This window comes from Balaenoptera acutorostrata, chromosome 18 (genome assembly GCF_949987535.1).
Source record: "Balaenoptera acutorostrata chromosome 18, mBalAcu1.1, whole genome shotgun sequence".
Taxonomy (NCBI): domain Eukaryota; kingdom Metazoa; phylum Chordata; class Mammalia; order Artiodactyla; family Balaenopteridae; genus Balaenoptera; species Balaenoptera acutorostrata.
Genome location: NC_080081.1, coordinates 59,592,586 through 59,604,630, shown reverse-complemented (window position 1 = coordinate 59,604,630; position 12,045 = coordinate 59,592,586). Strand labels below are relative to the sequence as shown.

The 12,045-nt window shown below is 47.9% G+C and overlaps 1 protein-coding gene across 3 annotated transcripts; it reads right to left on the bottom strand.

The window, feature by feature from the left end:
• Positions 1-387: 387 nt before the first annotated feature.
• CBY2 (chibby family member 2) lies at positions 388-11,592 on the bottom strand. 3 transcript variants are annotated; one of them, XM_007186826.2, is made up of 3 exons: positions 11,518-11,592; positions 11,148-11,228; positions 388-1,611 (listed from the first exon to the last, which is right to left on the bottom strand). In XM_007186826.2, the coding sequence occupies exons 1-3, from the start codon at positions 11,590-11,592 to the stop codon at positions 388-390; spliced, it is 1,380 nt and encodes a 459-aa protein (XP_007186888.2). The 3 variants fall into 3 exon arrangements, with proteins under 3 accessions (XP_007186888.2, XP_007186889.2, XP_007186890.2); XM_007186827.2 differs by lacking the exon at positions 11,148-11,228; XM_007186828.2 differs by lacking the exons at positions 11,148-11,228; positions 11,518-11,592 and adding an exon at positions 10,427-10,480.
• Between the last annotated feature and the right edge of the window lie 453 nt (positions 11,593-12,045).

Sequence of the window (12,045 nt, the reverse complement as noted above, 5' to 3'; positions counted from 1 at the left end):
ATGGCTTTGGGTGACAATGATGTGTCAATGCAGGTTCATCAGTTGTAACAAGTGTGCCCTCTGGCAGAGGATGTTGATAGCAGGGAGGCTGCGGGTTGGTGTGTGGGGTAGAGGGTATGTGGGAAATCTCTGTACTTTCTGCTCCATTTTGCTGTGAGCCTGCAAGTGCTCAAAAGAAAGAAAAATGAGAAAGAAGGCAGAGCAGCACGCGCGATTAGCGGCCCTAGCCTCCTCACGCCTTTATTGCTTCTCTGAGTTGACCAGGCCGCTCGTTCTGCTCTTGCACGGGCACCAGCTGCTGGAGGCAGGCGGGGGTGACAACGGGAAGGCGGGCGATGCCGTTTGGGGGCCCAGCTTGGGGCTTCGGTGCGGCTCGGACGGGGAGCCTCAGACCCTGCTGGGCTTCGTGGGGTCGTTGTTCTTGGTCGGCATGAAGGCGTACAGCTCCTCGATGAGCATCTCCATCCGGGCGGTGACCTCGGTCACCGTGTCGATGACCAGCTTCTGCTGCAGCTTCAGCTTGTTGTTCTCCCACAGCGCCTTGCTCTCCTCCTGGAAAATCCGGTGCTCCTCGCGCAGCACGTGCAGGGCCCGGTTCTCCTCCTGCAGGGCCCGGTTCTCCTCCTGCAGGGCCCGGTTCTCCTCCTGCAGGAGCCGGTTCTCCTCCTGCAGGAGCCGGTTCTCCTCGCGGAGGGCCTGCAGCGCCTGGCTCATCTCCCGCAGCAGCTCCAGGGACTGGCCGCTGTCGGGCAGGCCCGGGCCCGCCTTGCCCGCCTCCTCTCTGGGCTGCGCGGACAGGTTGCTGAGCATCTTGCGCAGGGCCCGGAGCGTCTTGGAGTCCTCCTGCGCGGCCTGGGGGCCCTTGGGCTCCTCGAAGGGGGAGGAGAGGCCCGCGCCCTGGCCCGGCAGCAGCCCGTGGGGCGCCTCCTGGGGCGAGGGGGCCGGTTTGATCTCGGTCGAGGCCGCCTGCTCGTCCGGCTGGGCCCAGCAGGCCTTTCTCTGCTCCAGCAGCTGCTGCAGGGCCCGGTTCTCCTCCTGGAGGAGCTGCAGGGTGCTGCTCTCCCGGCCGCGGTGCACCTGCAGCTCCGGGTCCTTCTTCACCGCCTCCAGGGACGAGGCGTTGTCCCTGCGCAGCAGCGGCGCGGAGGCCCGGCCGTCCTCGAGGCCCAGCGCGGCCTGGCGCTCCTCCCATAAGGCCTGCAGGATCTGGTTCTCCTCGCGGAGCGCGCGGTTCTCCGCGCGCAGGGACTTGGTCTCCTCCTGCCGCAGGCACTCCTTGGCCAGCCTCTTGTGGTGCAGCTTGTGGTGGAGGGACGAGGCCGGGGAGAAGTAGGGGGACTGCAGGCGACAGTTCTCACTCACCCACCGCCCGTCCTGGAAGACGAACGTCTCGTCGCTGAGCTGCACGCGGGGCGGGTCGCAGTCCAGCGCCAGGTCCGCCTGCGGGGTGGGGCTTTCCATGGGGTCCAGGGGCACGGAGGGGAAGCGGTCCAGCGGGTAGGAGTGCTGGCTGACCGCCCGGCGGCTCAGCCTGGGCAGGGCGGCCTGCCTGGCACAGCGCGGGGTGGGGTACAAGTTGTGGAGCCGCAGGAAGGGCTCGGCTGAACCCCTCTGCGGGAGAGAACAGGGAAGCCCAGAGTTAGCGAAGGAGCAGATGCACCCGAGGCTGGCTGACCACATGAGAGGCCGGGAGACCCCACAAGAAACCCAGTCTGGGGGTCTGGACTGGCCCCAGAGGGCGCTTTTGCACTTGGCCTCTTGGGTTCCTCGCGAGGAAATGACATTGATCCTCGTTATTCGCGGTTCTATAAAGTCCCGCGAACCCAGAATTCGCGACTACTGTACCATTGCTCCGAAAAGACGCACGGCGTTAGGTTCCTGCTAGCCTCTTGTCACATTTTCCTCAACCAATCAATAAATAAGTTTGTGTGCTGTTGAAAGACACCTTATTTAAAATGTACTTTTGATTCATTACATTGAACTTGCGGTCAGCAGCACTGTGCCTCATGCGGGAAGGAAGCTTACCTAGCAGGTGTTTTCTCTGGAAGGCACATCACATCACTGCCTTCTTGTGCTTAGGACGACTAGACAGCACTGCAGCGCTATGCTTGAGGGCCATGTTAGACAGTGAAATCACCAACAAAAAGCACAAGAGTGTGAAAACAGTGACACTAAATAAACTGTGAAAAGGACACTATTTTACAGTCTGAGAGCTGAAACAAGAAGGCACCTCCAACTGGAATCGTGTGCATCAGGTAACTCAAATTTTTCATCATTCTGTGCGTGTCTATGAATAATCACGAAAGTGAGACGAGTATTGATTTGGGGGTTGCAAACTAATTTTAGTGAAAAAAATTTAGGCAAATTCACAAATATGGAATCCATGAATAATGAGAAGCAAGAATATATCATGGAGGATAAAGGCATCGATACTGGAGTCAACCAACTGTTTGAGTCCTCGCCCCATTATTTGATTAGTTACAAGAACATGGACAAATTATGTGAGCTTTAGTTACCACGCTTTCAAACTGGGATAACTGCACCTACTGCCTTGCCTCGTAGAAATATTTTAGGATTAAAAGAGGGAATGTATGAAAGCACTAAGCATGGGTTCTGGCGCACTTCTGTCACCCTAGAGGAAGAATAAACACTGTTCTCCAGCTACCGGAGCTGTAGATGTGTACCCACAATTGGCATCACCCAACAGCCACTCACATTGTCCCAAATGGCAGTGCTACTGGTAAGTCCCACCTTCTTCCTGGCCCCATTCAGGCCTATCCTCCACTCTTAGCCATCCCCGATAGCAGCCCCTTTAACACCAACCAACATGGTGCTAAGCTTAAAACAGAGTCCAGCTGATAATTTTGGAAAGAAAGGGCACCATCACAGACATATCACCGAGCAATGGGAGTTCAACATGTGGCAGTGAAGACATCAAAGGGTACCAAGGGGTTCATACAGAGGAATTCATGATGGTGGCCATGCACCTCAAAACCACCTCATAAAAAGAGGATCAGAGCCACAGAGCTTAAACCCAACAAACCACTGTCACACTTCTCAATATAGAAGAAGAATCTGAGTGAGTTTTAAATGCAGATTTTGGAGCCTTTACTTACAAGACTGATTCACTCATTCACTCATCCATCTGTATTTCTAACCAGCTCCCTCAGGTGATTCTGGCTTCCGGTGGTCAGAACTGCTCTGAGCCAGGTAGAATGCAGTTTGCTCAGGTGAGGGTTACACCAGGGCTGAAGGCCAAGGGGTCAAGACTGGGGTCACACAGAGGCTCATCCTGGTTCTGTTGCTGATGGGCAGCGTGAAACTAGAGAGCTCTCACCCTCTCTGAGACCCAGCTTTTCACTAGTACAAAAGAGAGTCAGGCTCTGTGATCTTAAAGGCACCACCTTCCAACACTGAAAGTCGGCAAATTGTACCTGTAAAATGGAAATAATAACACGTGCCCTGCTTAGTTCTCAACACCGTTGTGAGGATTAAATGAGATAATGAATGCAAAAGTGTTTTTAAAACTGCCAGGTGCCACCTTACACGTAAGAGATGTAAATGTCAGTTATTGTTACCAAGAAAAGGAGATTTCACTAATGCAGGAATTCTGAGATGAATTCAAAAAGCAGTGAACAAGTGGGATGCATCCTGGAGAAGAGGTAACAACTGCAGCAATGAATTTAAATAAAAATAAGATCATGAGAGCTGCTTCTAAATACACCAAAAGCATTTCATCCAAGTACATTGCAATGCTCTCCAAATATGAATTTCTCGTTTCTTAGGTTATTTTCAAAATTTGACAGACAGAGGAGATAGAAAACAAGTCAGGTTATTCACATTATATATATAGGCATATATAGAGATATATAATTTGTACAGCGTATAAAGTTGGTTAGAATTCTTTAAGACCCAAAGAGCTAGATAAATAGAAGGCATGATTCTATGCTATTAACTTTCCAATAAGCACGTCATTAACTTTGTAAGGTTGTGCTTAATCTTCCAGAGAGCGAGGGTGCAGGGACATTCTGCAATCAGAACCTTATTTACTTTAAATAAATCCAGCCTCCATGGTGTTCATCCTTCTCAATGGGAGAAGCACAATGGCTCTTGTGGCTGAACCTGTGATCAGAATGAACCCCACTGTGAAAAGCCCAGACCGTTTTCTTATAAATTTAAGGTGACTTGATCCCAGACTGGGAAGATTAGCCAAGGTCAATAAGGAGTAAATCTGGAGAGGTCCTCGTCATCCTCCAAGGATGAAGCACTACAGGACTCCATCTCAGCAGTAATATCCTGCTCTTGAAGATATTACTATGGAAAATGTAGTTTTAGTCAATGATGTGTATACCTATCAAGAGAAAGAAAGGGAAGAAGTTTTGCGCTACTGAATTCATTTAATCTTCACAACACTGATTTAATAAGGTGTTATTATTCCCATTTTACAGATGGAGAAACTGAAACTCAGAGAAGTTAAATAACCAGCACCAGTTCACTCAGTAAGTCACAAATCCAGTTCTGGCTCCCTGAACTTATATATGTGAAGCACACATGTAGGAAATCTCCATGAATTAAACAAAGGACTTTCACTACTTGGGGACTTTTTATTATGGAAAATTTCAAACATACACAAAAAGAGAGAGGATAGTCTGATAAATTTCCATGTACCCAGCTTCAGCAGTTATCAAATCAAGACCACACTTGCTTCATCTATACCTTCATCCAATTCCAGAACCACTCCCCTGCCGCTGGGTTATTTCAAAGCAAAGTATAGACATTGTGCTGTTTTATCCATAAATACATCAATGCGTATTTTTTTTAACAAAACCACAATACCATTATCTTCCCTTTAAAATTTAACAATGATCCCTTAATATCAACAAATACTGATTCAAATTTCCCCAACTCTCTCATTTCTTTTTTATGATTGATTTCTATCAGAAAGATACTCTTCCTGATCCAGGTGAACAACCAAAGAGAAACCTCTAGTGCTTTATACCTGTTCATAGTATCCTTGATGGCCTTTAAATCATCCTACTCAGTCAGCCACCTTTATTTTATATCCATATCCTGAATTGGGTTCCCAAGGGATTTTCAACTATCCCCTCAACATAAAGGCACTAAATAAAAACTTAACATGTGGGTGGCGGATCCCTAGCTATGGACAGTTTGGGTATTTGGGCCCTTGTCCTTATGCATGCCATTGGGTGACCTCGGTTACATCCTCTAACCCTCTGACCTTGGTTTCCACTTCTGTATAATGAAAGGTCAGTAGCATTATCTCTAATATCCTCTTGTCTAACTTCCCCTGGTTGAAGGGATCCATGTTTATAAACTGGCACCATTATGGCCCCAGCAGTCCTCTTTTATCAACCTAGCTGACATCATGTCCCCTCCCTTAAATGACCAACACTTTCCAAGCAAGTCCTGTGCTGTCTCTGTTCCGTGCCCATGCACCTAATCCAGAAAATACTGATGGACTGATAGGTCTCCTTTACCTCCTTAACCAAGGGACCAAACCCTCCTCTTATGACTAAGTCCTTCTATCCTTCCTCTTATCCCCAGACAGGACTCAGAAGGTGGCCAAGTCCAGCATTGCCTCATGGCCTAGTTTCTTAGATAAAACACTTAAATACTGTAAAAATTTTAATAGTCATATATTTATTTTAATGGGTATTAGAAAAATATACCTATCTTATCAAACCCACAATCCTGTGGATAGGATTAAGATGAGGCTAAAGTAGAGCAGCATCTTTTCTTTTTCTGAAAATGAGACCATCTAAGGGAAAATACTAAATATACAGGATTTCAGATATGCCAACAATCATGCTTAAACTCTGGGAAGGCATTGAGGCAAGACAAATTCTTTCTTTCCCATATTTCCCTGATTCCAATCAGACCTAGCTGGACTTAGTCCTCCAAGGAAATCTCTTTCTTGGCCTTGTGAAAACTTCTCACCCTAATCTATTCCCACTCTAAACATTCTTGCGCCAAATCACATTTATGTCAATGAATCAACTAACATTAATTTGGCATCTGTTCTCAGGGAACTTCCAATCAATTTGAAAATCAATGCATAGCAACCATTATTTCTTGGTGTAAGTGAGGGAGGTTGACGTGCAGCAAGCATTAATTCTGGCAGTAAAGTATGGGGAACAGGGGACTGGACATCATAAAACTGAAAAGAGTCCTGGGTCTGTGCTGTATGAGTGCACGGCCTTTACAAAATCACTTAATTTCTCTGCCTCAGTTTCCATATCTAGAAAATGTGGATGCTAGCATGATTCAGAGCCACGCCCTATGTTTGTGCAGGCTGTACAATGCCCAACTCTGGAGGGTGCCATTCACAACTGGTGTTGCAGTGCACAACCTGTGCAACCATCCACAGCAGTTTTACTAACATCTGCCCTATTTATTTCAGATGCTTTGTCGTAGAGTTCAAAAATAAAAGGAGAATATGTGACATCTTCTTTTTTTATAGAGAGCTACAGACATGCAAGAATGGTTACTGTGGATTCAGAAGAGAAGTTGCTTAGCATTTCCTTCGATTGTATAGAGCAAGGAAAAGGAAGTAACACTGAATGACTATTATGTGATGATATGCTGATTTCCATAGTCATAGGTAATATCTTACTGAAAAGAGCTACCATGGTTCTACCAAAGATCACATAGCCAGCAAGGGTTTAAAACCAGGATATCTGACTCCGAACTGCAGGCTCATTCTAGCTCTTTATAATGCCCAGATATTTTATTTTGCATGTGTGTTGATATCATTCCTTTGCAGTGATTCTCGTACGTCTTGTCCCATCTTGTCCCCAGATGAATAAATTGTAATTATCTGAGCACAGTGACCTGTCCCTTACTTTTTTTGACATCCCTAGTCCTGGAAGTTAGAACAACACATTTCACATACAGTGGAGGTGTAATGAGTCCTTGCCAATGCACTAATCAACTAAAGTGCACTGAAAGGTAAGGAGGAGATATCAGATTGAACTACACAAAACTGTTAACATTATACTATTTTTGGCCCTCAAAAGTGGTGATTTTGTTTACCTTAATATTTTTAGTCTATTTAGGAAAGCCGTATCCACATTTCAATTCACATTTTTAAACTGCAGAGCTGTTACATCATGGGGTTTTCCCCATGTCCACCTACACAGTCCCTAAAGGAAGCTGCCCTCTGCACACAAGCATGCTGGTTTGTCCACATTGCCATCTTGAACCTATAATCCAATGAGGCGAGAGGTCTTAAATTCCCAGTAGCTTTGGGCTTAAAAGTCCCATCTTTGACTGCTCTTGTGGAAGTCACTTAACTTCTCTGAATGTCCTCTCTAAAATGAACCCCAATGTAGCTGCTCTGCCTACTTCCTGGTGTTGTTGTGAGACGCTAAGAAAGTGGTCGGTAAGCTGTCCTGTCATAAAGACCAAACAGGGGCTTCCCGGGTGGCCCAGTGGTTAAGACTCCGCACTTCCAATGCAGGGGGCGTGGGTTCGATCCCTGCTCGGGGAATTAAGATCCCACATGCCGCGCAGCCGAAAAATTTAATTAAAAAAAAAAAAGACCAAACAGATGGCCAGTTCTACTAGTAAAGCTTAAACATTCCTGGCCTAAAACACTATAGCAAATGCTGAATGTATTTCTTTACAAAAGGACTTTCCGAAAAGTGAGCATCTGAGCTAAGCAAACCCTCGAGGTACTTGAGGTAAAAAATCCCAGGCCCCCTTAGCCGATGTTTGAAGCCAGCTCCATCTTGGTAGGTCTCCTCAAACAGTGGTATCACTGGGTTGGTTTCATGGGCTAAACTAATCTGTCCTTGGTGTCGTTGAGCCCCGCCAAGAGGTCTGGGCCAAGAAAAAGCCCCGGGAACACCCCCGAAAGTTCTCTTCAGCCTAGGAGGCGGAGTCTACGGCAGCATGATCCAAGCCCCCAAAGAAGCCTGGCCTGGTTTCCCCATGAAGGAAAGGACGGTCTCTTCCTTGACCTGTGGGAAATGCCCTCACATGTGGATGCAGACCCAGTAGGTGGGAGAGGAAAAGGGGGGCTTCCTCATGGAAGAATGGGATACGAGAAAGGATGCAGGAGGGGAAGACAAATGGCCACGGCGCTCATCATACCTTCCATCTGGCTTTGTTAGGAAGGTGACCAAGAGACTCTGCCCTCAGGAGCAATGTGCTCCCAGTTGTGACCTAAGTAAGATGCATTAGTGCTGAGGGTCCAGGAAGGGCCCTGGGCACCAACATCTCCCTCACAGGTGCCTGAATCCCACCTATGGTTGGCAATCCGTCCTTAACATCAGGCCTGGCCTTCTCCCTGGCACCTCCTTTTTAAATGCATTTGGTCCTAGAAGGAAAATGCATGAAATCACCAACTATGTGCTTCTATCAGATCACCAGCCTTGTGCGTGGCAAGTGGAGACCGTGGAGGAGGAATAGCCAGTGGAAGGGCGGGCCGGGCAAAGGCAAAGGAGAGGTGATAAGACCAAAGTCTCTTTCTGATGCTAAGGGCTGCCTAAGGAACAGGACTCTGAGTGGGACCTTCTGGGGAGGAATTTCTGGGGTTGCTGGCCTCCCATCTAAATAGTTCGGGAACAGGGCTAGACAATGACTAGCCAGTTTAGCTGACATGCGCTGAGGTTCTCTCCACTCCTGGAGAAGTATGGCTACCACAGACCAGAAGAGACGTCCAAATGCTCCCAGCAGACTTCAAGCCTGTTGACCAAGTTTTTTAAAGCCCTACTTTGCCAGTATTACTGAGGGTTACTGTCAGAGAACATACATTCAACCATCTGGGGTTACTTTTCAAGCATGTGAAGCTGAGAGGCCCAGAATGCTGGAAGGAAAAGCCAGATCCGCCACTAATTTTCAGACCAGGTTGACAAGGCTGAGTCTCATTATCATATTTTTAAATTAACTCCGTTGCCGAGCACCAAGAGAAAGTCAATGTTGGTTTTAATAAATGCGAACAGATAAGAGGATAATTCACAGGTCAGTGTGATTGATTTTGATAGAATCATAACACTAACAGCAAAGAGGATAAAGATGTCATCTGTCATGTATCTGGTAGTTTTAGCTAATTGTTTAACACACAATCTTCTGAAATCTTCCTCCTAACACTTATTCAAATTCGTAGAGATAGCAGGCATCGTTGGTGGATTCCATAGCTTCTGAAGAACAAACCCAAACAAAGGGGACCGAGAAAAGGCAACAGCGAGGGATGAGGGGGGCCCTGGAGGGTGCTGTGGGAGCTCATTCTGACCTGGTATAGATCCTTCATTAATGATCTCACAGGAAATAGTGCCTTTATGAAACTCACAGATAGCGCTCACTGGGGAAATGGGAATGCTGGTGAGAACTGAATCATTATGTACAAAAGGAACCAGGAGGGCAGAGAGCTTGGGCAGGAAGTAACATTGATGGCTGGCAAGTTAATGTGTTGGAGGGAAATAGATCAGAAAACACAAATGTTTAATGTAAGGAAGAAAAACTGGAAATCAATAAGACCCGAAAAGACCTAAGGGTGAAACAAAGAGTGAATCATAGGCATTTGCAATGTAAATGAGAAGCGCCAGGCATGATTGGGAGCTGGGAGGCCAGAGGTACTTTATGGAAACACAGAGCTGCTGCTGCAATCCCTTTCCCCAACGAACAGGCTCAGCCTCAAAACGAAGCAGAATGTGGCAGATACACGCAGGGACCTCACGGTAGGCGGTGACGATGGGCGGAGAAGAGGCACCATCTCTTAAGAGCAAGGGAAGAAGCAGGTGGCATGTGCCCAGCTTGCAGCACAGCAGAGGAAGTGGGCACTGACCTGGCTTCAAGGCTCTAACTCCAGCTCTGCCATTACTAGTGGGCTTCCTAGGGTTCCCGGTTCCCGTTCCTGTACAATCTCTCCCTCGCGCTGCATGGCCCAATCTCCCTTCCTCCCCTTGTTTGTTTTGTTTTGTTTTTGTTTGTTTGGCCACACCATGCAGCATGCGGGATCTTAGTCCCCCGACCAGGGATCGAACCCGTGCCCCCTGCGGTGGAAGCGCAGAGTCTTAACCACCGGACCGCCAGGGAAGTCCCCCTTCCTCCCCTTGTTAACCAGATCAGTCCTCCCAGTGCTGCCAGCTGTAACCATCTCATCTGGGGAGGTCCAGTCAGCACACTGGGCCCTCTCACAGCTCTAGCGATGGCCCAGGTCAGATCCTCTAAACTTATAGACGCCCCCTTCACCCCGAGCACCAGCCTAGAGTAGTACCCTGCCGGGTGTCTGGAACCTGCCGCAGGACTTGTGCCGCCTTGGCAGGTGTACCCATGAGGCCCATCTGCCCATGTGCCCAGGCAGCAGGTGTCCTCTAATTTCATGCTCTCCAAGATCCCAGGATGCCCACTGGCGATCAATCCTGTGCCTACACATCCCTGGACAGAGCTTTCAGATAGTTACCTCTGCAGTGGATTCCTCCACCCTACATTTTAGCCCCTCTGGTTGCACCGCCATGATCTTCCAACAGGGCCTTAGGTGACTCCGGAGAAGCAAGGCTGCCCCCTTTGTGACACAGCAGTAGGAACAATCCAATCGGGAGGACCCCTCCCAGGAAACAGCTGCTTAGCAGGAGGAGGACTGAGAATCTCCAGCCTGTCATCCGTTCACTGGCCTCCATTCTGAACCCCTCAGGCCCACTCCTCTTACACTCTCTCTGTCTTTGGTGTACAGCAGGACTTCATTCTCTTGACCCCACCGCATGACCCTGTACCCCTCAGCCCACATCCTAGGTTCATGGATTCAGTCGTAGGCTTTTGATTGCAAGTCTCAGTTCTAATTCTGCCCCCGTAAATCCAGAGTAGTTGCACAACAGCAAGCACCAAAAGATCTAATTTTGAAAAGACTGGCTTATTTCTGAGAGTCACAGAAGCTTCAAGTGGTAGGGCTGGAAGGTCTTCCCAGATCACCTAACCCACCCCTCTCATTCGAGGGATGAGAAACCCAAGACGCTGAGTGACTAAGTGGGCTCCCCCAGGTACACAGCTGGCTGGCAGCTGACCTAGAACTAGAATCTGAGGCCCTGACTACTCTGCTCCTTCTATGACATCCTGCTAGAGTTTTGAAAGAGGAGGGCTATTCTGGCTAAAACTGAGAGGTTGCGTCCTTCTGTGATTATCCCTACCTGAGGTAGAACCACATTGATTGGAATTTCTAGGCTTTCAGATCTGGTATCTCTTTTTCTTATAAAATTTGGCCTCGAGTGCTGTGGAAAAGAGAAAATAAGTAGATTTCTGCTTCAACTTCTCACCTGAAAAACAGAGGACTTTTTACTACTCATTTATCCCCTCTTGTTAATTATGTGCTTTATGAAAATCTGAGTCTGAAAGAATGTGAAGATGATATCTGATACGATGCTTTATCAATCTCTGAACAGAAATTAAGACAGGTATTAGAGTTGATGGAAAAGCTTTCTGAAAGTCTGTGGAGCAGAGATACCGATACCTACTACCTTTTCTAAAATTATTATTTCTATCTCAAGTAAAAAGCCATACCAATGTTAGGTGCCAGGTATAGGTCCTATGCAGAAGTTGGTCACCAAAGCACTCAGAACATTCCAGGGGTGACATCACAAAACAATATGGTGTTCTTCAAGGCTCATGGTCTGTCTCTGAGCATCACAGGTGGGAATGAGGCATCTGATGGTCAGCAAGAGCTCACCCTGGTTGTGTCCACACGGCCGGTCAAGGTCGGTGTGACACACAATAGCCCAAACACGGGCCCCCTGTTTGGTCATCCTGGCTGACATTTACATCCCCACTGCCAGGCTGGGCCGAGACCCCTATCCTCTCTCCAGGGGTGGCATCTTCTACTTGGATTACTCAAGAAGGAAGAAACCCAGACCAAGAGAAAGAATGTAGTCTGAGATGTTTTTTGACACCAATCTATTCTTCAGTTCTCTGACACCAGTTGGATGTCCTATAATTCAATTCTGACACACCCCACCTGGAGTTGGGGCCAGATCCCACGAGTTAAAGGGCTCAGTCCCACAAAACTGCTCCCACTCCAGATGCCAGTGACAA